We start from the raw sequence: 27,363 nt of genomic DNA, 5'->3' as shown, positions 1-27,363 counted from the left end.
ATAATATGTCAACACTCTGTACCTGTTTAAGCACGAGTATTATTATTACATATATATGCATGTATATTGTTTGCATAAAAATATCTTAGGTATAGGTAATACATCGCGGCGGAACATCTGCAGCCATCATCAAACGTCGCTGACGTCGAAATATCGCGTTACAGGTACGAAGAGTTGGAAAACATATTAAAACACCATCTATCGAATCGAATTGAACGGTATATTATTATAGTATATATAAATAAATATATATACATGCACGTGTATAGTTGTTGCGGTTTGTACGAAACAGTCGCGCGCGCGTGTACATGTGTGTGTATGTGTGTGTGTATGTGTGTATGTGTGTATGTGTGTATGTGTGTGTGTGTGTGTGCGTGTGTGTGTGTGTGTGTGTGTGTATGTAAGTGTAACTGTATTAGTGTGTATGTGCTCGTGTGTGTGTGCCGAGCAATTGATTATGAATGCGTTCGGTTCGGAAAAGAGCGCCAATCGCAGTGCCGGGAAGTGGACACCAGTTGTGGGTGACGTAAGTCGGTGACATCCGAGGACAAGTTGCGGCGTCCCTTCTGCGGTCAACCCCCATCACATGGCATTAATCGCCATCGTGTCGAGGGTCGTCATCGCCGCCGCCGCCAGTGAAGTCGAAACCAGTGTCTCACGAGCACACAAACAACACTGGTTCGGCCGCTGCACCGCGTCCGTCGCGACCGTCGTGTATTATAATAATATATTGTTAAAATTGTCAACAATTAATAAAGTGTTTTCGAGCCTCATCGTTCGTTGCCAGCTTGTCTTCTTACTCTCGTTATTATAAATCATACAGCCGTATTATTTACACTCCGAGCGATACAAACAATGCAATTGTAAAAATCATTATTTGAATAATACCGCGTCATCGAATTCGTGTCGAAATAACATCCAGGTACGACGGACAATATTAAATAGTGTGTATACCTGGCAGTGATCCGATGGTGCCAGTCGTCGTCTCAGCCGTCGCGCTCAGTGGCCTGCAACAGCATCAACAGCGATGAACACGGGTGTCCGCCGGTGTCCACCGAATGGATGACGTCGTTTTCGGCGAGGACGCGGAATTCGGTTTTAGTTATAACGAAACGATGATGACTTGACGCCAGAAAACGTCTACGGAAGACGCCGATCTGTTGCAGTCCGCACAATTGGACCCGGCCGCCGTTCCCACAGGTATATTATAATTCATAAAATTACTATTGTATACCTGTCCCGCAATAACAATTATATAATTATAACTAAAAATGTTTTCGTCTGGTGTACTAATTATTGTTTTGTTATAATGACAAGCGGGAGAAATGTTTTTTTCTGGATTTTCTTTTTCGAAATTGGTTTTACTAATTAAAAGAAAATTAATACACTGAGGTGTACTGTGGACAAAATACAAAATATAGATGGTATATGCTCAAATTTATACTTCACATGATAAGGAAACCATCCATTAGTATCTCGAAACATTTTTTGATAAACTTAGCTCAGAATCGATTTAGCTCTGCTTTAAATCAAAAATAAAATCACCTATTATCAGCAACTTAATGTATTTTTCTGCAGGTACGATGGAACTTCGTTTACTTTCTAAAAACGCTTAAGAAATTGAGGAGTTAAAAAAATACAATATAATACAGTGTTTAAAAAATACAATTCATTGTCTTCAGTAAAAAAATTAATTTTATATAATTATTCAATAGACATTAAATTATAAATTTATTTTGACAGCATAATGTATTATATATATACCTAGGTACAGATTTTGACATTCATAGTTGTCTATATTTTGTATTCAATTTCATAACTATATCATTATAATAACGAGGCTAGTGCTTTTTTAGCATTATTATTTTTATTTATTTATTAATAACGAGTTTTAAATTACCGATTCAGAATTAATTTACTTAAAGACAATTTAAATTAAATGTAATTAGATCATGTCAACGATTTGCAAGCACGGTGTTGGGAACTGGTTGTCAAGAGTCACAAGTTTTTGTATAATTTCTCATGCAATTTCTGTTTTGCTATACCAAACATATAAACCAAAGAAATTATTGTTGGGTATTTAATAAAAATCACATTAAATAAACTTTTTATTAAATGTTTCTTCAATAAGTCTATAGACATTAGATCATAATATCACCTAATTATAATTTTTAATAGTTATACGCGTGAAAATGAATAATGATTATTTAATATCAAGGATAATTAATTAAATACAGGGTGATCCATTGAAATGTCTATACACTCAATATTTTGATAAGTTTCAATTTCTTGAAAATTTATTTCGTTAGGTTTATACCTTGAAATTCAATTCAAAAAAAATATTATTTTTCAATATTTTTATCGTTAAAATTGTTTAAGTTTTTACCTTTTTGAATGACGCCATTCATTTAAAATATTTTATATTCAGAAGTTAAATATTTTTCAGAGTATTTCAATCTATAAAGATTAAATTTCGAACAATTAGATCATAAGTTATAAGCCCGTACCCCACCGTACCCTAACCATATCATAACCATACCCCACAAAATGTTGTCCACTACTCTGCTAATCTAAACTTAAAATACTATTATAATTTATAACTAATGAACTATACCTACTTATCCTAGATTTGATTTTTATTGATTAAAATACTCCAAATAATATTCTGCTTCGGAGTATGAAATTCAAAATGTATGGTGTATTGGTGTCATCAAAAAACTAAAAACTTAAAAGATGATAGTGAAAAAATAGTTAAAAATATATATTATTATGATGATAGAAATTATGTTTTAAAATAACATCTAATTATACAAAAAAAATGATTAAAAAGAAGTTAAAACTTTTTGAAGTAATGAGTGTAGATGTCGTAGGCATATAGTCAAATCAGGCATTTTATTAAATGCCTAGGCATATAGTCAAAGAATTTAATGTTTATGCAATTTTACTATCCGCCAAGACATTTAGTTAAATGACTAGGCATTTCATTCCAACATTTAACAATGATAATATTATGCATGTTTAATGCAAACATGTCCCATTCAATTTGTTGATAATATTAAATATTAATATACATTATACATTTTTAATAAATATTTACTTTCTGTAATTTTGGTTGATTACACCGTAATGTATACAACATTTCTTGTAGTTTCAGTATTATTTATCACAAAATGTATGCTTGAAATTCAGAGATTACTTTGATGTTTAAATGATAATCCACTCATTTTTCATTGATAGTTTAATGACAATTTAATATAATATAGTGTTTGAAGTTTGAATTAAATACAGTATAGAACTATTTTAAATGCTATATAACTTACATCTTTTAACTATTGAATTTGCAAGCAATAAATTAATCGTTTTCACAGGAAATTCATGTTTTTATTTTGGTGCACTTTATAATATTTTAATAATTTCAAATATAAGATAAAAATCAACCATTATCATAATGCACCTATAGGTAGGTAATATTCTTATTGTTGATTAGCAAATTAGCAATTCCGTCTATGAGAAATGCATATTTTACGTATCAATTACCTAACTATACAAATATACAACTTAAAATAATAATGGACAATTTAATTAAATATTTTGGTAACAAATTAAAGCCAACTATGTTATACAATAATAAATAATAATAATAATATATTATTAATTATTATGCACAATTGAACAATTTTATTGAATTCAGATTATTCTTGTATTGTGTGGCTCGTATTCTTTCGATCCATCGATTCCGAACAGTATCATAATATTGCGATACCGATCAGGGCCGAGACAAAGAAGACTGGGACATCCACATTAAAACAAATAAAAACAATAAAAATATGCTCTTAAATTTCTCTGTCAAAGAAGTTCCTGATTCTTGTGTACTTCAGTACTTGTATTACCTAAGACTATTCAATAAATAATAATAACATGAATAGCAACTATGGTACATACCTATGGTACCAATGATATAATTGATTACAATATCGATCACAGCCTTCTATCCTGGGAATTCCCGAAAATACCAAAATCTTTCAAAATGGACAACTTTTTTTCAATAATTATTTTTAGTATCATAGACGGTCCTGTCGTTTCATTTATGTATTATTTACAGAAGCATAACTGTATTATTTTATACATTTTATTTAATAATTTCAAAATGTATCATAAAGACCTTTTTACAGTACAGAATAGTTCATCATTAGGTACAGAGAATATTTATAATAGAAGAAAAGAGTACATCATTTTATTCAAAACGAGTACCTTATGGCACAACTAGAGGGAGTCTATGGAAGCTTAGCCCTCCCTGACTACAATTTTAGCCCCTCCAAAAATATTCCGTAAGATACAAGCCCCTTATAGATAATTTTAAATTATAATCTTGATAATCTAGGTATTAATGAAACCTTTTTAAGTAGTTTTTATATTCTGAAAAAGTCACACATATGTTTTGTTAATTGTTCTTTATCATCGTATAACACTAGGAGTGTCAACAAAATATTTAATATTTATTTTCTCTATTCTCTAGGTACCTAGTTAAAATCTATAGGTATAAAGAGTATACACAAGGAGTCTAGTCGGTCTAGACCCTCAGGAACAGGAACGTGTTCCGAAAATCTTTTTCAGGATTTCTTATGTCGAATACATATTATTTGTAATTATTATAAATTTGTATAGCACCATTTGATTATTTATGCTAATTTTCTGTAGTATCTCCTGTTTTCGTAAAGTAATATATTTAGTGTATATATTTAGTGTTCAAAATATTGAAGAAATAATAAAAGGTTTTATAGATTGTATTATGAATTTCATACATTTAATTGTTGTTAACAGTTATACAAGATTTATTGGATTTCATTGTTATTTAGTACCTACCTACATTGTTAGTAGTTTGTTTGTTTGTTTATTTTTATTCATTAATGTAATAAAAAAATCAAATAATTGAAATGAGGTAAATCGTATCCTGACCAATATAGCATCAATTCCGCCAGAACATGTATATAATTCCAATTGAAACCTAACTTATACTATAAATAGTAAGGTAAAACCGCTTTAAGAATTTTTCTTCTATACAAATTCAGCAAAATTCTTGAATATTCGATGAAATCCACCATTATTTAGCCTTATGATGAGTAAAAGATAAATTACAAAAAATTTAAGACAAGCTATAATTTTATTTACATTTATATTGGAAAAAAAACTAAAAAAATAGAATATTTCAAAATATATGCCCATAACGAATGATTCAAAACAAGTCAATATATTTTGAAAATTGTGTGGTGTATAGAAAACGATAAAATAAACATTTAATGAAAATTTAAACTACCCATGGTTAATAGTTTTTGAATTACAGCTAAATAAAAAAAGAAGGTTCCACATTATGTGGCTAATAAAAAATGTACTTGACTTTTAGATACAGTTTTTTTTTGATAAATGTTGAAAAACTTAAGAGGAATCTCGTATGACGTTTTCAAATCATAGATATTTTACTATGAATTTTTAACTCAAAATAATTTGCTAATTTTCGTGATTTTGATGAATTTAGTCAAAATTCTAACTTCAGACGCCCTTAAAAAATCATTTTGAATTTAAGCTCAACTTTTTTTTATTCCACCAACAACCTACGAAGAGGTTTATATTAAATCTTCAAGTGTTTCAAGTGTTCAAGACCAAAACCGAGGAGCATTGCAAAAAAAATATATAAAGTGATTGAGAATAAAGCGACGGACTGCGTTGGCGATTGATAGTGCACCCGCCATGGACATATAGATATTTATGTCTATGGCGCCCGCCTTCCGACCGACCAACACCCTCTCATAAAGTCACAAACCGAACCCGACGACCGTGCAGCCGCGTGACGTCTACGCCAAGCTGCAATGCGACGAGTGAGAAAAAGTGGCGAGGGACTGTTTAGTAATAATAATAATTATTATAATACGCGCCACGGTGAACAATATAATTGTCCAGGGCACACGTCTTCGTTGTCCCGCGTGCCCGTTAATATCGCCACCAATGAGCGGAAGCCGTACACGACACGAAGCGATACGCGCGCGCGTGCCAACGGCTAACCGCCACGTAATAATATTAGGCTATATTACACTCGAGCGGCGCGCGCGCGGTCCCTTTTTGGATACATGTATATATTATTATGGTCTCCATGACAACGGTCAGACAACCAGCCCGGTCGGCCAACTACAGCGGGCCCAGCCAGGGACTATAATCGTACGCCCGCCCCCCGCGACGACGCGCAAAGGGTGCTCGAACACACCCTCTTCTGCCCGACGTATACATATTATAATGCGTGATGTGTATTTCGAATTATTGTTGAAATTCAAAGAAAATAAAAACACCATTATAATATATTATGCTGCACGTAAAAAAATATTTTTATACAAAAACATTTCTGTGAATATAAAGTTCTGAACCTTTGTTGCTGTTGTTGCCCGCCGCTGCCCGACACTCGTACGGATTCTTTGTCTTTAAAAAAAATACATATAATATACATTTTTACGGCAAAAGTACACAGAATACAGTGTTATGTGAATTAAATTATAATGTTTGCAAAAAAAAACTCAAGTTGGCCAGGGTTTATTTTAATTTGGCGTTTTCTTCATGCCTTCATCACAGTTTTCTTATTGATAACTTAATAATGTATAGTATACAGAGCTCTATAGAGGTATCTATGCAATTTACTAAATTATATTTTCCTGGATAGTAATCGACATTTAATTTAATTATATAATTACGAATGACGTATCAATTATTTAACTTGGCCATTGGCGTAAATATATGTAACTTGTTATGAGAGATGGAAGCATGCAATTGAACCTATATTGCGTTCGTTGATAGAATGTGGTTGCACATAAGCCAATCAATGTACCGTCATACACCGCCGCAACCATCCGAAATTACATTTCACGGCTTCTTTAAAGAAGCGAAGTATCCAAATTCCTTTGGTGAATATAGTACCTACGTATAATATGTCTAAATAGACTTGCTTCTTTGAATTTCACCTAATATGATTGCATTTTGGGCTTCGATTCGACATTTTCTACTTTCCTCGCATGTATGCCCATCAAACGCCTCGACAGTTAGTTTTTGACTGTGTACCAATTTGCCACATTTGTCGACAATCCACTGTCACAAGTTAGTTTTTTAGCTTGTGAATCAAGTAAAGCGATTGATGTTGTGCCTGGACATTTTATTTCCACTGTGAGAGTTGGAATTTCAGTCACCCTTATTCCACTTGTGCCTCAGATTAGTTCCTGGTGGGGTCCCTACTTCCAAGTTTACATCGTTACAGTTTAGCATGTCTTACATCATGTATCATAGAACCATTATTATTGAACTGCTCCTGTCATGACAGGAACGTCATTTCAGTGATTCTCTGTGCTCTAACTACTTTATCTCTGATATCTTTGATATTTTCAGAAGTTGATTGACACTCATCGGGTTGCCGTCATAAGTGTTGTTCAAAAACAATAATAGTTGTAGGACTTGACAGTTGTCTTTAACCATGATTTGAGATAATCCCCTGCAATGATTTACAAATTTACTGATTTTAGTTGGGTTTTTCGGGTTTTGTTCAGTTCTTGGTCAGTTCCCTCTGATAGATTTTCAGTTCTCCGATTGTTTCATTGTTTCTTTATCGCATAGAATCGGTTTTAAAATAAAAATATCTGCACCCAGCACATATTTATGTTAGACAACTTTTTGTTTTATAAAATGATAAAATAAACACACCTTTAAAACCGTTCTATTAGAACGTACACCCACATACATGGACAATGATATACCCCTCAACGTACACTCGAATCTTAAAAATATACAATACCTATAGGCTATAATAGAGTATAATTAGGTACACGTTTAAACAAAATATGATGTTCCCAAACACACAAGTCACACACGTAAACTTCAAATATCGTATTCATACTCACACATAGTCACATGCAAATACAAAATATCGTGTTCATAAATATTGCACTTTACTTGTCAAGTCAAATAAACACATACACAAAAATAAGGCTGAGATTGTACCAAAATCGACACAATTATTTGTGCAGTAGGTTAAAGCACCGAAACACACACACGTCAACTCAAAATATTTTCGTTACAAATACGCACTTCAAACGTTAAGTTTAATTATAAATTAAGAAATACTGATTAGAACAAAAGTTATTTAATTTGTCAAGCCTTTCTGTGACTCCCGTTTAAGAAATAATTACACACATGTGCACAATGTTAAAATTCGTAAAGTAACAAGCTATTATGGCATCATAATGTAACACACTCCACACAATTAAAATATAATAAATATGTTACTGTGAATGTCCGCAATTTGTGAGTGCTGAAAACCACCTATAGTGAATGTCGACATACTCCTACTAAATTGGTGAATGTTGAAAAATTAAAATAATATAGACATGTACTAGTGAATGTTGACACTTACATTACGATTTTTGTCAATTTTGACATACACAACACGGTTTTGGTTAATGTTGACATAGGTTACGTATTCGTACATAATATTATAGTTATAGACAATAATATGAAATAGAAATGATATGTTCAGTTTAATTAGTTATAAATATTAACAATTACTTTTATTAATTATTATTATTATTATTGTTATTATTATTATTGAACAATATTATGCCCTTATTATTAATTTTAATTATGATTATTTTGCCATAAAAAAATTATTATTTTAAAAAAACCGTGAAAATTGTTCTATTTATTGCAACATGCAATTTTGAACTTCATAAAATGACAACATTTCTACAACCACACTTTTTTGAGGTGCTCTTTGTTTTCCAATTACCTTTGATTACCACCGGTTAATGAATTTGATACAGAAGTTTGGCTTAAGGAAATTTGTTGATCCATTTGTACATCAGTGATTAATATTAAATTTTCTTTACATGTTGAAAACTGGTTTCTGGTGTATAATTGATTTATAACACCATTTTTGGTACCTAATTTTTTCGATACTAAATTATTAAATTTATTATAAAATACTTCACGTATGTTTTCCATTAAAAAAAAATGTTTTGGTTACAGTGCCAACCACTATACTACGATAACACTATAACTACGTTGAATGACAATATCATACTAAATATTAACGACACAGCACATAGCGTGGTGGTTATCCAGATAAAATAAAACATTTCATCGAAATTATCAACTTGTACAATACCGTGTATATTAGTTAATAGGTAGGTACTAGAATATTAGATGAGATCAGATTAAATAATATCTAAATTACCAACATTCACCAATATCGTTATATAAATGTTGACATTCGCTAGTAAATGTTTACAAACAGTACAAATTTAATCAATACGCCAACAATCGCCAATGACTTTAGTGTATGACGACATTAACCAGTGACTGTCAGCACTCAACACATTCGCAGTAACATATAGACACAACCAGTGGCGTGTAACATAGGGTCCAAGTGTAGCTGAGGCAACACCTTAAATATGGGTGGGTGGGTATTGATAAAAGAAAAATAGGGAATTTTATAGGTCGGTATAACAGTATAATGAGGGGTAGGTCACCAACAATTATTAGAGCAACAACTATTTTTTTTATGGTACACGCCACTGGACACAACGGTGTTCCATATAGTGACCTGCGCATCATGACATCAAGCGATCACTGTTGGAGAACCCCACTTTCTGTCTTTTCTAGTTCCTAAATAATATCATAGTTTAACCTAATTTTTTATGTCGATATCCATATAATAATTAATAATTGTTATAGGCTTACTAATATTTACTGACTAAGGATTGGATATTTTGGTTATTTAACCTAGTTGTTTTTTAACTTAGTTTTTTATAACCCTATATTATTATTTATTACCTAAATATACGTTTAATGCATAATACAATAATGTGTACCCAAATATTTATTTAGTGTACGTATGGAAAACCGCAGATAACAGCAATTATAATGTCGTTCATTATAATATAATATTTATTGTTGTATTATGTATACATTTCAATTAAGTGTCAATACCTTCAAATCGTTACAAGAATAGCGTACACCTACCTATGTTATGACAATTAATATACATGCAGAAAGAGCGTATTTATATTCTATACACATTCTATAAATATAATAACGCTATATTGTGTGTTCAATAATAGAACGTTGTTTGTCACGTGCTATTTTTCAGGGGAGGAGACGGTATGGCCGGGGGTTGAGTGGGCGTCGGTGAGGGGTTCGATGGATTGGTGCGCAGGTGGTGAAGATCTGCTGGGCGACCCAACGCTGCTGGTGGCTGCGGGAATGCTACACGGGCCAACGCAATTCTGCACAGACACTTGCTGTACGCCCGGACTGGAGCAGCCCTGCAACGAACAAGCAGTTCAGTTCCAGCAGCCAGCGATCGTTACAGTAGGCGGATCATACAGGTAATAAATTGTTTTTTCATTAAATAAACAAACTGAAATTGTTTTGGCCTATTCATAGAGTAGCTTAAACTAATAAAAGTTAATTCTATTCGACGTGGTAGTTTATATGATATTATTCGGTTGCTTTTAGGTCGAAAAATCGTGTCTCTATCGTACCGTACGTTATGTTATACGAATATTCAAATAAAATACACCGCTATGATTTACAATCATTACCCGGGACGGGTCCAGGGGCTATACGGTCCACCCCGTTACATTTCCAATCATTTCGAAGAAAATGTCAATGGTTTTTTCCGTTTATAATAATCAAATTGTTGCATATTAATATAGTATAATAGATTTTCTAATTCAATAAACTATTTTGAATATCCTAGCAAAAAATAATGAATAATAATTATTAAACAACATACCTAATATGTGAAATTAAGTTTAAAAGAAAAATATTTGTGTGCTATTTGTATACACAATGGTCAACGGCCACTCCCTTTCCACTCTGAATTCAAGATTGTACGATATTATTTACATAATATTATCAGTCTATTTTTTACTTTATTGTATGTAACATTTATTAATATATTGTATTAACATTAAACAAACAATCTTACATTATTTTCTATATTATTTAAATGTTTGATTTATTTACTAGGTAATATTATGTTATTAATATAATTGACAATTAGTTATAATTACAGGTAAAATGAATAACAAAATAGGTAACCGTTCTGATGTACAGTAGATAGGTGCCGAGTGTACCTCGTTGTCGTAATGTCGTGTAGATCACTTTTAAAGATTCATTATGAATGTGTTAAAACTGAATTCAATGATAAACCAATACACATAATGAAAGACGATCTGAGAGTTGAAGACGGTCCAACTTGTTGGTACCTAATCAAACAGTTATTGTACTAAATAGATATATTAAAATGTAAACACATATTTTTAGTTATTTCTGATTATTTTAAACTTTTTTGTTTTTAACCCACCAAAGCACGTAGAAACTAAATTTAATTTTCAAAAAGAAACGTCCCTCTATGTAGATGTTTGGAACATTTTTTTCCATTTTTTCTAGGAAAAGTGTGAAGACGCAAAATGGGTGGTTGTAAAAATAATGCATCCATAGATCGCTCCTCTCAAAACCTTAAATTTTAAATATGTATTTTTAACTAACAAAATAACTGGTGAAGTTATTCCTAAAAATTATTCTGCACACTCAGCGAAAATTTCCTGTACATACCTAAGAATTTGTCAGATTAGGTACTAGAGTCAATACTAAATATTAATCGTTTAAGGCAGTGTTTCTTATCCTGTGTTCAGCGGAACCCTAGGGTTCAGCAGTCCTCACTTAGGGGTTCTTAATAATGTTATGTAATAACTAGGTACATAGTAAGCACAAAATAGTGTAAATAGGAACAAAGAAATATAGTATATTGTGATCATGGACTCATGGTATAGATAGCTTAAAACTAATCTAAATATTTCCAAAACTTATCTGCTGGTCCAATCCGAGATTCACTTATAATTTTTGACCCAGACAAAACTCTAGTTAGGTTAGTATATATTATATATATTAAATTTTAAATCAATTTCATTATAATATACTCTGATACTCATATGCTGGTTGTCATGGTCAAAGTAAAACATATATTTTTGAAATTATAATTAACTATTATAATCTACCTTTTATTTTACTGATGCACAAACATAATCGTCTGGCGAATTTTTTTTAATCAAATCAATAACCCTCGTTTTCGAATATATTGCATAATATTATTATTAACCTCTAATAACCAACTTAATACGTATACTACCTAATCGCAATTCGAAATTATAACTTAAATTTAAGTTTATCGTGTTAAAATAGCAAAAATTACATTATATCTATATATATCCGTAGTTATAGGCTAGGAACATCGTATTATAAAATAAAATAAAACAAACTTGAAGGTAGGTATGGGCCATATTCGTAATTATATACCTTAAAGTTAAGGGGCCTTCAGCCCTAGCATTTTTATAATTAGTAAACACCCCCCGAACATGTTACGTTACTTGCTAGTTGCTACTAAATATAAACGTACTTCAATTAAAATTTTATTTTATTATTAAATAATCGATATAGAAACATAATTTGATCCTAAATAAGTTTGATCCAACGCTGAAACTGTTTAGGAACTGTTCTTTCATTAGCACCGGAACTTGTCGGAACAGAAAGCAATGAATCATAAATGTAGCATTTTATATAAATTTGGAAAACAGATTTTTGATCAATACTCTTTAGCCTCTCAACTCTTCCGCTGATGATTGTAAAATGATGATAAAATTAAATGATTAACAATTGATTATCCAACCAAAATTTCTAATTTTTATTCGGTCTTATGCATTTTATATTTATTAAAGCCTCAAAAAATGGGCAACAAAATCTGATCAATTTATTATTATAATAATATACTGACATTGACCAGAACAGAATACAGACTATCAGACACAACCGTTGCACTTGTACTTACAGGAAGATCCAAGGACAACAAAAAATAATAATTAAATAAAATAGTATAAAATCCGATTCTGTTTTTAAAAAAAGCCACTATAAGTCACTGGATCAGTGATCGTCTTCCGGTCATCGTTACTTGTTAGTCCTTATCGTCGTGTATACATTTATGTGTTACAAAAATCAAATCACGAGTCTATATTCTTCTGGGTGAAGACTATTTTTGTGCTTATTTTATTGACAACTACAAAGACTCATCACATAAACGATATTTTAAATTAAAATTGATTAATGTACCTAACGTTAGTGTGAGTATAGGAATTATGACAGGGGGACTAATATAAAAGTTAGAGGGCTTAGCCCCCCCCCCCCAAGCTTGGCCCTAGTTACGTCTATAGTGAGGACACTGTATATTATTACATATACAGACATACAGTCAGTTAAAGAACTTAGGATTACTCTGCGGCGCCAGGACGTCAGCTAACGTCAACTACCTGTCCGCACTTCGTAGGTATACAGTCGCCGTCTAGCCGAGAAGTGGTACAACCACTATTTGCCGCAGCAGCGAAACATTTGAGATAACATTGCTTGTAAAATAAAATTTATGGCAATAGTAATGTCGGGTACGGAGTAAGGTATTTAATAGAAGCCGACAGACGAGTCATTGACGGACTACTGAGGTTTGACTTTATCGTTAATTTTTTGTCATTCATTTTTATTCAGAAATGCATATACAGTTATTTAAAATTATTATAAAACGGAAACCTCATATCTTCCATATTTTTGGTAGTACCTGTATGTAGTTTATAATATATTTTTAAATTTTGAATGAATTGTAAAATATCACAATGTTCTAAACATTTGGAAAAATGTAGGTATTATTTTGCTTTAGTCATAATTATAAGTTTTAATCATAGTTTTTCCGAAATATCAGAATGTTAATTGCCTATAGGTATTTTTATTCATAAATGCATTTATAATTCATATTATCAATGAAATTAGGATGCGTTTGAGAATAAACGATTATTTAAATGATTTGGATTGGAGCTTTCCAAAAAGTTATTCTGAGACAGATAACAGATATGCTGATAATTAAAGAGATAGGTATATAAATTAATATAACATACGCAAATAAGCCACATTCGGTACCAAATAGTTTGATCACATTTTATTTTAGCTAGTTATAACATATTATGAATATTTTTTCTCTTCAAATGTATAATAATACATTATACCTTTTATATTTTTAAGTAACGTAAAAAATAATAATTGTATTATATTACTTGCATCAATAAAAGAATATATTAGTAATAATTCAAAAATACGATTTTGCATAATACTAATATAATTCATATTTTTTTTTTTAAATTCTTTATATCAAAAATATTTTTTTTCATATTTGAATTATATCAACCAAGAAATACGTAAAAACAGACTGATAATTATTAACAAAAAATCGTTATATTATGGCATAAAAAATGACAACTTGAATGGAGACTATGCAAGTATCATTTAAACAAGAAAGGTAAATATATAAATAGTATTTAATAATATAATATCCATTAAGTTTATAATTTTAATAAATGTTTAAAAAAATTCATTATATAATAATATCAAAGAAATGAGTTAGGTATGACTTGATGACTAAACAACTATACAAATTATTAATTGATACTTATTATTATTGACTTTTATAGTAAAATAACAAAGAAAATTACTGGTGAAAAATCATAATCTGATAACTATTAACTAGCTCGCCTTTTATCAATGTCAACATCTTTTTATCACCAGTTTCATAGAAATATTTATAGTCACTGAATCACGATGTTAATAATTACCAAATTATCAAATAACATCAAGTTTATTATAATGCATAAATGTGTCATGTTGTCATTTAGAAAAGTAGTAGCTATAGTTTTAGACGTCGTATAATAATAATATCGAACTTAGTAATATATATATTTTACATCAATATAACCATAGATTCATATTTATCTATAGTAATAATAATTGCTTTAATTATCCTCACATTGTCATTGCAACCAATCTTCTCTTTTTCAATTTAAAGACTATACCGAAAAGTGCCCATCAATCAGACCCTAAAGGGTGAAAATATCATAAAAATAAACTTATACCAACAAATTTGCTTTTTATTAAACATCAGAAAATAAATATAATATAGATTAACGAAGTACCTACGTAATACATCATGTAGTATAATATCATCAGTAAAAATAGTTTATTATTTACAATTGAAAAAAATTATTATCATTTAAAATTGTCTAGGAGTGTGACTACTGATATTTCAACTCCTTGCACCCCCTAATGGGCGCCTTTTCGAGTATGTTGCCCTCTGCATAATGTATTAATGTGTTGTTTTATAAGAGGGATTTTACAGATATTTAATATTTCATATAATAACCTGATGCAGGAGCCCCAGATCCCTACGACTAATATTAATGTGCTGAGAGATGGGCCTATACTACATAGTACATACATTTCCAAAAAATATTCCCAAATGTTCATATTAAGTACAAAGTTTCTAAATATTTTGGCAGAAAAGTGTCACCGAACCCTTTTTTGTTTTTGGCCGAAACGGGCATCTCCGGTTATTTATTATACTGTATATTATATAAATAATTACCTACCTATTCAAAACTCAATCTTGTAGTTTTTTCATTTTAGATTTTTTAAAAATGACCATATGATGCCTAAGTCATAGGTGATATTATCTCAAACAGCCTCACAGTGTCACATTATTCATATTATCATTCTACCACATCCTATATCGACTAGCTATCAGCAACATTGATTTTGTCCTACACCGCCCCACCGAATTCTCACTCAACTAATACATCAATTATACATCGTTGTCAGCTACAATAGTCGATACCTACCTACTGATAATATAGGTAGATTCGTAATGTAATGTAACCTGTAATGCTGTATAACATAATATAATCGATGGAAAAAATATAAAATACAACGACGATAATATTGTATATTTCATATTAAAAGGAGAGTTTTACGAAAACCAGATTTCGACAAAATCAAGTTAACTCAAAAAATAATAACTATGTATCTATTAGTATTGTATGTTGAATGTAGATACATGTAATTCTTACAGAATCTTTTTTATTAGCATTTTATAAGCACCATACAATTTTCAAAACATTTTATTAACTCTTTTAAATTGTTGTCGATGAAATTTTTTGTTACCTACTAATTATAGTAAAATAAATTACTCTGACAGCAATAATATTATAAAATATAGGTATTCATAGTTATATCTGCTGACAGACCACCTTCGTTCAGAATCATTTTTTATAAAATGAGTTTATATCATTGAATTCAAATTTAACACATTGTCCACACCAAAATAAATGTAGAGCAAAGACGCAAAGGCCCGTTTTTATTTCTAAGACTATGCAGGTTGGATTGGACTTCGATTTAAAAAACTCTATTTTATGAAATTTAATAAAAGTCTAACACTCATATATATATATATGTATACCACAAATGTTTAAGTATTTTGAAATGTATTTCTTTATAGCGACTAAAACATTATTTAAAGTTAACTGGAGTCCACCAGCGTGACATGAATAAAGTTTTCTTCTTTCAAATAAAAAACCAAAATTACCCAAATCCGACTATTCTACGAAGCGTGATCGTTTTTCTTGTAGTCGTTAAAAATTTAAAATGGTGTGATTTTATTTTACCGACGCCTTATTGTATTTTAGGTACAATACGGCACCCAAAAACTATTGAAAATGCATGCTTTTTGCCTCTCCGTAAATTGCCTGGTTCGACAGCTTCATATGAATTACACTATACGTATAAATCGTAATACAATATATATACATTACAACATATTTATGAATTGAACATATAATATATTATGATGTGTATTAATATGAATTATTATTAAAAAAAAACAGTCGTGTAGGTGAGTGTACAAATATGTGTTAATACGAAGAATTTATGAATTATATGTACCAATGTACCTAAATAGTATATAAAAAATTATATTTGTATAGGTTATGCATTAATACACTGTTGACTATTACAATATATATATTCAATATGTCATAATAGTGTCGGTGTGCATCTTATTCTTACCTTGGCGAGTCCTTGTGCCTGGAGGGTAATCCTCAGAAAACGGGCAAGTGGGCAACATGTGGGCTTTGCCTCGTTTAGTTGGAATATCGAAGACCGTTTACTTGTACCAAAATATCTTGGGTAGGTAGGTGCTGCAAATTGCAATAGAGCATTGTATTATCGTGGTTGTTCAGCAGCTAACTCTAACCGTAAACCGACAATCGGAGTGGTAATGTCGTCACACAGCACACAGCGTATGTAATAATTGTATTATATGTCAACGTGAAAACGTTCGATCGAAAGAATCTAGCCAAAAGATTGAATCAAGAGAAAATATTAATTAAGAGAAAATATAGTAGATAATGGATACCAGGCTCACAAGACAAGTGCCGTAGACTATCATTCAGCGGTATTTAAACTGTTTCATGGCACGACTCTTTCGTCCCTTACTCTCTTCGTAATATTTTGACCCCCCCCCCCCAGATTATTATTTGCGATTTTTTAATCAACAGTGACGGTCTACGATTACAATATAAGGTCGATAATATAATAATGACTTCAGTGGGTACTATGTAGAACCGAAACTTCTAATTTCCATAATAGCTATAGTGATTGAAATAATATTTATATATTAAATTAATTTTGTTTCCGTGGTACTTTGACGAGACTGCCTTCACCAACTACCGCTTTACCACTGGAAGTTGGGCAGCGCAGTTTGATGTTTGAATATCAGTGCGATAGATAGCGATCGCATATACGGTTTAGAACTTCACCGAAATTCGAGGAGGTACGCTTGTCCAGAAGGCGGGAAGTCGCCACAGAATCAGAATTTGTATTAGAATTCATTGGTACGCCGGTACGATTTTTTTTTGTCTTGCAATGTTTACACTATACAAATGTCTAAACACGTCTGGATAGGCTCCCAAGGGGTTGAAGTGATCTGTGACCAAATATACCTCTGGGTTAAAAGCAAATGGTGGTTTATCCGTTAAAAAAAATCACTGTTCTTCCAGTTTTATTGTTGGTCAGTCATCCTCCCTTGAGAAAAGCTTCCACTGAAATAATCTTGAGTTTTGAGACGAAGTTAATGTAATATCTATTACTTAAAAATAAGGTGTAGTTTGTAATACCTATGGCTATACCTTTGCAACTGGTTACGATCAACATCGCGATCGCCACTTTATACTATATCATAAACCGCTGTGTCCTACGTTAAATATTATATATTATTTAACTCTTAAATAAATTCATTTAAGTGCACATTGAACTACCACTATTAGGCGCGGATCCAGAAAAATTGAATGAGGGGTGATCAAAAAAAGAAAAATTGGTTATGCATTTCTATTTTAGATTACGTTATTTTTAATAAAAATGTATTTTACTGGTGGCTTAGACGACAGAGTGTGGCCGCGAACTCATAGGCCTCTGAATCCGAGCCTGCCATAATATAATATTCAATATGTTAAAAAATGTAATAAATAATATTTTATAATTCATTTAGCTATGCATGTTTTAGTATTATATAATGCATAACATATATTATATACGATATTTAATTATAAAAATTACAGCAAGCCGTGCGGAGACATGGCCGACGTACTAATGTCTCTCAAACACACAGTGCCAACTCCACAATCCTCAGTAGACGAACAACATCAACACGACCAGGCGTATGGGCTGTCCACAAATCACAACGTAAGTACTAAGTATAATATGATATTATATATGTTACCGGCAATGTGGATAATCCGGTATTTTGCAAAATACCTAGGTATTATATAAAATGCCAAAAAACACTCGGAAATATACATAATACGAGCTTTGCCTATAGGCTATAGGTATTATATATAATGCCCAACGTGGAGTAGGAATTATGACAAAAATAAACAAAATTGCAGGGTATCGCTTATTACCAACGACTTAACTTATAGTTTACTGTATAAATGCGCATACCGTGTCCGTGTGTGCACGATTTGATGCAATAAGGATTAAAATTCTGAAGTTCTGAAGCGGTTGTCCGCCAGAAGTCAGTTCACAGTATGTCAGAAAAAGCTACTACAAATTTACGTGATTCCAACAGACACAGAAGTGGCGTTACGAACAGTCGACAGGAACTTTTACTAGCCAATGATTTTTTTAATGTGTGTTGTAGGACCAAGTGTCAAAATGAAAAGTGCATTTTCCTTAAAAATAATGTTTAGTGCAATTCAAAATGCTATTTTCTACAACATGTTGTAATAAGTAGCTAGTACTTTAAGTTAATGCATACATAATAGTATTTAATATAACAATAATATTAATAATATGGCAATACCTATGTGTAAAAACATAATAATAGATATACATTAAATAATAAATTTTGTAATACGAGTAATAATATATAATAATTCTAAGAATCTTAATATTATTATTATTATTATTATTATTATTATAACATATGATAAATTGTTATTTTACTTTGCCTAAAAAAAATTGGTATTTTACATAACGCCCAGGTATTATACATGAAATAATATTGAAAATCATTTGTTTTATTTACATTGCCTAAAATACGTCGGCAATAATATATACATAATACCTAGGCATTTTTCAAAATACCTGAATTATCCATATTGCCGGCGACATATACATTCAGTGTGAACCCTCACTATACATTTCTAAGACGCTGGGAAGTTTCACGCATGGAAGGTAGAATAAGTTTATTAAAAAAAAAAAACAGTTGATTTTTAAGCCAGTAGGTAATACTATAATATGTATTTATTTTCTACATACCTATCGATTCAATTTATCGGCAGAAAGCGTAAAAATCTCTGCCCGGGAATATAGTTGCGTTAAAAATCAGGATCTGGACTTATGATAAGCGCAGCGATATTAATATGTTAGGGAGCGACCCAACGATCCAACTAAATATTTCAAGCTGGAATAAAGACTAATTATAATCCTATAACGTATCAGGACTCGTATATTTACTTACATCTTATTCCTGAAACACCTCGCAGTAATCCGTTGTATTTTTATTTCTAAGGGGTATGGTAACTTTAATTATAATAAAAATGTTAAAGTACCAAACTTTCTTAAATTACCAACTAAAAAAAGATACCAGACCCCAGGTGTGGGACAGTAGTTGGCCGCAGACACTAACGTGTTCTGAGGTCAAGCATCGGCCGGCGTCTCTAGCTCCCGGATGGGTGGCTACCCGGGTTCTTAGTGATGAATCCTTGCCGTATATACACGTGTTCCATACCCTCCTCCACAATAAAAACCAAGAGAAAACGATCTAGTTGAAGCCCTAAAAGCAAAAAAAAAAGATTCCTACCGTATTTTCTGTTGATTTAGTACATAAGATTTTATACATATATATTTCACCGTATTTTTATAAAGTATTATGTAAATAGTAATATGAAACCTACGCGTGCTTTAAAATTTCAAATATACGTATCTGTATCAAACTATTAATATTATCTCGTCAATTATAGCCATGTTAATATTATTTTATCTATTAAATTAATCAGGCGAGTATACAAGGGGGGTTCTAGGGGTTCACCCCCCCTCGGAATTTCAGGAAATTAATTGCCCATCATAATGAGAATTACATTCTCATTTAGTGCTCGATCACTATCTCTAGGTACAATAGTCAATCGGACTACCACATGATTACATCAAAGTAAATATAGATTTAATATGAAACCCCGATGCAAGCCGATATCATTTTTATTACAATAGCAACGATGAACGAAGTTTGACGGAAGTGCCGATGCGATAATGATAATAATATATAATATCTAAAATGTCTTTTGTCAATTTAATACATGTTTGACACTCGGTTAGATTATATAAGTATCAAAATGTACAACCAACACCCCCTCCCCCCAAAGAAAAAGTATTTTTTTGTGTACGCGCCTGAAATTAATATCACTCAACGAAGCAATTTTATAGTAATCATAAATGCATAGAATGTATCGATCTGAACATCGGTTTTAACATGAAATATATAGAAATTATATTTGTAAGTCAAAGAAGTTTACAATTACATTATTACAATTGAGTTATTATAGTAGAATATATGTATAGTGCAGTCGCGGGTATTACAGTTAAGTGGTCTGCCGGTCTGCGCACTTCCATAACAACTTGTGCTTTGTTTAAGTTAAATATTAATGATACATATATGATATAGGAAAGATAAATTTAAAAATGTACTATTTAATTAATTTCTTTTTTAAATACATTTTTAACTAAAACCAAATGTTATAAAAGAATACGTATTGAATAAAGTAAAAAATTAATTATAATTTGCACTCTACTGTCTGAATATAGACTGGGCAATTCTATAATATATTCCGGGCAACGTACGTACCTATATATTATATACCTTAAGTCTAAAGGCTATAGTTTTGTCTGCATCTACCATCAAAATCGGGCCGTTTTCGTCAAATTCCAAATACCCAAGAATTTAAATAAACGTAATTGTAATCTGAGAACATAACATATTATGTAACAACGTCCCAAAAACGTTTGAAAATCATCCTGCTAGTCGCCAGACTTGTAAAGGGACTTTTCAATTGCAAATCACTAGGGTACAATTACATCGCAAATCAAATACATTTTTTAATATAATATTATGTCTGTACATACAGGATGATTCGCAACCACTGGTCGACTATGGCGGTTCGTCGTACGGCGATCAGACGTGCTGGACCACGCTCGGAGGTGGCCACCAGCAGCAACAGGTCCAACAGCACCAATTCCCCAGCATGAGTGTGAACGTCAGCATGAACATGACTATGCACGGGTACGCTCCGATACACGGGGACGCTCAGTTCGGATGTCAACCGGTAAATTGTTTAGCTTTATTAAGATTATAACATATTTTACCTCACACAATCTTATACAGGTATTATGTACCTATTGTACCTATATAATGTAATGATTAAAGCACCACGATTTCATAATTCAAATCGTATATGGCACCGCAACGTCCAAGTTCTTAGGTAAAATAATACATTTCATTTGAACCATGAAAAAAATGTCATTTGTATTATTATTCAATTATATTATATTTTGCAAATAGGCATGTTGATAAAATTAAAATTAAAACTTATAGCACTCTCCACTCGTGTTCTAGTGACCGAAATTTGCATATTTCTCTTAATAACTTAAAAAGTAGCTAGGAACTTCTGAATTGTAGTCCTAATTAGTTGTAAAATTAATTGTTGCATAATATATAAAACGTTTTTTTATTATTGTACCTAAAATTGTTCATAAAAATAATATATTGACGGTAAAGGAATAGTACCCATACCTATATAAATATTCCAGTATAACCTAGCTTAAGACATCATATTATTCATATTTCGATTAATTCAAACTTTATTTACAACCATATATCGACTCGTCGACGAAATATATTTACAAAAAACAACTGACTTATTAATACTTAATTACTTAATTTCGTTCATAGTTGGTTTTTTGGAAATCTTTTTTCCATCTTATCCAATATATAATAATGTATTATATTATAGGCATTATGAAAAATCAATAAGGTATATGCATATTTTTTTATCACAATTATTATTATATAGCTTTTATAAGATTATTTTAATTTTTATTCGATTTATGTAATATGTTAAAACAGTTTACTTCCAATTGTTTTATTTGATTATTTTTCACACAGTTGTAGGTAATAATGTAGATAAAACAAACTGATGTCCGCAAAGGGGACCGCCCATTAAATTATTTAATTAATTGTATTAATAGAGATATCAATATGTGCCATTGATATAAGAAGTATCATTATAATATGAGGGGCTAAGCCCCTCACGGCTTTGTTTCCTCTACATTTTTTTTGGGTGATTTGCGCCTATGACGTTGGTTCAAAAATAATTTAAAATGTCCCGTCCACGACCCAAAAATTATTTAAATATAAATTTTTCCATTTGTCAATAATTGGCACTCAATATTGAAAAATAACTAAGGCCCCGGGAAATCTCCGCGTAGCTGGCTGTCCATACCGACCCGGGTTACAATGATTCAACAAAATTAATTTTCATAAATAATGGACAAATTTCATTGTGACCAAATCATATAAGTTTTTCATAAATCGTTGAGTAAAATTATTGAGAGCGAATCTACTAATGAAAATACCTGCTGTATTAATTAATACAATATATCGTTTCACAGGTCGGGTGGACTCTGCCAGCGTCTCCGTCGCCGGTGCATCACCACCACCACCACCATCATGGCCCGGTGCACCACCACCAAGGCCTGTTGAGTCCATTGGTGTCCATGGGCACTAGTGGTTACCCTTCGGCAGCCACGTATTCGTTCACGGCCGACTTTCGGCCACAGGACCCGATAACGTCCCAACTACCACCGCCGCCGTTTGCGTGCAACATACAGCAGGGTGTGCCAGTGCAGTCGTCGTCCACGTCTGCGGCAATGATCGACGACGATTGCAAGGACCTGAAACCGTGCGCCGAAATCCTAATGTCGGTGAGCGGCTGCGGTATGGGCGGCGCCGAGTGTTCTCCAGTCGGGTCGGTGACCATTGGTGAGGATGGCTGTCGTCCAAACATGTGCCGGATATGCGGCAAGACGTACGCCCGTCCCAGCACGCTCAAGACCCACCTGCGCACTCACTCGGGTGAAAAACCGTACCGGTGCGACGACTGCAACAAGTCGTTCAGCCAGGCGGCCAACCTGACGGCTCACGTGCGCACCCATTCCGGCGAAAAGCCATTCCGGTGTCAGATATGCGACCGGCGGTTCTCGCAGTCGTCATCCGTCACGACCCACATGCGCACCCACTCGGGCGAGCGGCCCTACCGATGCCGGCTGTGCAAGAAGGCGTTCAGCGACTCGTCCACGCTCACCAAACACCTGAGGATACACTCAGGCGAGAAGCCGTACCAGTGTAAGCTGTGCCTACTCCGGTTCTCCCAGTCTGGAAACTTAAACAGGCACATGCGCGTCCACAGTGGTATGAACGGTGCCGACATCATGTTGCCTGTATGACGGTGGAGGACAGTCAGTACCACCACCGCCAACCCCTCAGCCTGCCACCACAGTAATCACCTCCATCACCATCGCTACGTCGACTGCTGTTGGTAAGGGAAACCCCTTCGAGCCAAAAGAAAATAAACTCTTGACTACAAAATCATTCAGCCAACTTCGAACAAGAACAGATCAGCTTATAAACCAACCACCGACAACTCCACTCGGAGTCATCTGTAGACAACCGTACAGTTCATTTTCGGTACATATAAAATAGGTAGTAGGTACCGCTATTGCAGATGTATATATATAAAACTATATACAATATAATATCATCACGCACACATGTCATTGTCATGTACATCTTTACTTGCACGGAGTCAATATTTTTAATCGCCTATATTATGTTTTCGGTCCGAATAACGACCTGTAAGTATTTTTATTTTGTTTTCGAAAACCGATAACTATACAGCCGTACACCACGGCGGTGATGGTTTATACGTACGCATAGGGGAATTATACGTAAAGCTATACAAACGATGTACAAATAAAAGGTACCTACGCCGTTTTCTTGTCCGTACGTTGATAATATATCACCCCTGAGAAATATAACACCAATTCCCGTTGTTTTTTGTTATTCACGAATTCGTACCATATTTAGTTCAATTTATTTTGTAGAGGTTTTTGTTTTTCACCATTGACTGATGATCTAGGTACGCGCCTTGCAGTATTGTAATGACAGTGTGTTAGACAGTCTTCAATTTTTTTTAATGTAGTTTTCGTTCTTCGTATGATACAACTGATTTTTAGCACAATACTAATAGATATATATATATAGACGACAGGAGCCACCCCACATCGACGAGTGTACCACCGAAATGAACATGATAATGACGACTTGAAGAAAGTCGTGTTTACACTTCACAGAGCATATATATATATAGAATATAGGTGTAGGTAGAGTGAATTGTATCGTCTCATTTCTTAATTTAGTATTTACATATAATTCAAGCACATCCGCAACAAGTATTTGTACCATTCCTAATTTTATGAAATTAATTTCTGACCTTAATCTGAACCACTTAGATGTACGTACTTAAATTTATTCAAATTTGAGTTCAATATAATTTAACCATGTACCCAAACTCCAAGTCCAGAATCGGATCAAACGTTGACATCAACTTTCTATTAATAATACATTATTTAGTTGTGCCAAACTAAAATAATTATTTAGCTATCTGACATACTTACACCATCATGTTATTTTATTATCGACGATGATGATACTTTAAAACTATACTCAATGCTCCTATAATAGAAAATAATTTATTTTCAGAGTATAACGCATGGTTCAATAACTACACTTAGTGGAACAATACAAAATAATAAATTAGTGATTAACGATTTTTAAAACTGAAATCCCGCAACAAATAATTAATCTCAATGGACATTTTTTTTTTTTTGAAATAAATAATATGTGATAAATATTAAGACTTCGTTAATTTATATAAATATCACTTAGTGTTAAAATTGTTTTTTTTTAGTAGATTATTGCATTATATAAAATAGAATGTACATTATTGTTCTCAATCATATTATAGTGTTTTGTTTGGATTAGTTAAGTCTTTTTTCGTCGTATATGCCTAAGTAATATTGAAAACGACGCAAAAATTTAAATGTTCATAAATAAGTATTAACCAAATTTTAGTTATCTATACTTAATTTTATAACAGTTCTTTTTTTCTTATCAGTTATATAGTGTGTAAAATTGATTTTACACATTTGTGTGTGTTATTTATGTCATTATAATTAATTATTTTTAAATATTCAAGTATATTCTCAATCTAGTCAATGTATTTTATGTATAACAAATAACTTTTAGAATTATTATACAATCATTTGTAAATACGGCTGAAAAAATATAAAACAATATAAATGCAAATGAAACGCATAATAATAATACGTAATAATATATATAATACTATAATATTTAATTGTGTATTAATTTATTTTCATCTTGACTCTATTGCTCTACATTTAATAACACGCCATCCACCTTTGGTTGGTATGAATCTAATGATATCATTGATACTAAACACTATCATGGATGGAAACTGTATCAGCCTCTATTTCTTATGATGTTTTATAATATGTTATATGTCTTATAAACATTGAACACTGTTAGTAATAATTAATGGGCATTGGTAACCAAATTTTGTAAAAAAACATTGCGCATATTATTATTTAATAGTTGGTGTAATATTACTATAGTGATTGAAGTCAATACCCAAGTAGTGACATACCTTAGAACAGTGCATAGAATGGGATGTGTATTGGTAAATTTCATGAGGTTAATCAATATTATGAACATTTAATTGTATACAGAAAATGATTTTAAATAATAGTAGAATGATTCAAATTATTGAATACAGAAGAAATACAAACAAATTGTTTGAATAGTAAGAATTCCAATATTTCATCAAAATTTGAACTTCAAATATATTAATGGGCTTTTACGCTCTATTTCGATTTCAATAAGAAAATCGTAGAAGAATCTTTTTGTTATATTTTGAAACTTTAGGTATTAAAATAAAAACTTAATTTATTATTAACAAAATAATTTACAAATATGTTTGCCAATTTCAAAAGTGTATAAAAAAAATTATATTGAATGAAATTGGGATTTATATTTCTTTTTTTTAATGATGACATACAAAAAAAAAAAAATACTTGAAACAAAAATTTTAAATTTCTATTATTAACTCAGAGCCTAAATATTTAAAAAATTATATCATGTATATAAAATGCTAATATAAATATTTGATAAAAATTCAATATCTTTTACTGATTTTTCTATGAAAATTTTTTTGCTAAAAACTATGAAATAAAATCTTAGAACTTGTCCAAGAGTCATCAGTAATTAAAAACACACATTATATTTTTTATGTATGCATGATCAAAGATTTAAATACGACGGTTACTGGCTAAAATGTGCTACATTTTGCTAAGCAATGCACACTTTAGAACAAGAATATAAATTAACAAATAACTGATCAACTAGATTTAACATAGGTCTAAGGAATTCATTTGAAAATTATCAAGGTTATTGAGATCTACTTACAATTCACAAACAATTTTCTAATGTTCGAGGAGAGTTGGGGTGTTAAATAAGCAGTTAGATTTGTCGTTTTACACAGGTATTCAATTCAAAGTATTAATCTGGGAGGATCATTTACTGTTCATCTTAGCAAATTAAAGTAAATACCAACACACCGGTATAGCAGATAAAAAAAAAACCTGTACATAAACACATACCAGATACCATATGCCTGGTGTTGAATCTCAGATAGGTAACTGGTAACTCAGTGAACACTAAGA

At 31.7% G+C, this 27,363-nt stretch overlaps 1 protein-coding gene across 3 annotated transcripts; it reads left to right on the top strand.

Annotated features, from left to right (window-relative positions):
• The first annotated feature begins 512 nt into the window (after positions 1-512).
• LOC111043149 (protein glass) lies at positions 513-25,447 on the top strand. 3 transcript variants are annotated; one of them, XR_002605539.1, is made up of 6 exons: positions 513-1,200; positions 10,175-10,412; positions 18,567-18,690; positions 21,630-21,827; positions 23,173-24,247; positions 25,322-25,447. XR_002605539.1 is itself a non-coding variant. In XM_022328010.1 (5 exons), exons 2-5 carry the CDS (start codon positions 10,225-10,227, stop codon positions 24,004-24,006), a joined length of 1,344 nt encoding a protein of 447 aa, XP_022183702.1. In that variant the 5' UTR covers positions 513-1,200; positions 10,175-10,224; the 3' UTR covers positions 24,007-25,367. The 3 variants fall into 3 exon arrangements, 1 of the variants encoding a protein (XP_022183702.1); XR_002605538.1 differs by having other exon boundaries at positions 23,173-24,414; XM_022328010.1 differs by having other exon boundaries at positions 23,173-25,367.
• The last annotated feature ends 1,916 nt before the right edge of the window (positions 25,448-27,363 follow it).

The sequence above is a fragment of the Myzus persicae genome, unplaced genomic scaffold (genome assembly GCF_001856785.1).
Source record: "Myzus persicae strain clone G006 unplaced genomic scaffold, MPER_G0061.0, whole genome shotgun sequence".
Classification (NCBI taxonomy): domain Eukaryota; kingdom Metazoa; phylum Arthropoda; class Insecta; order Hemiptera; family Aphididae; genus Myzus; species Myzus persicae.
The sequence above is the reverse complement of the archived record's forward strand: the minus strand, read 5'-3'. Positions and strand labels throughout refer to the sequence as shown.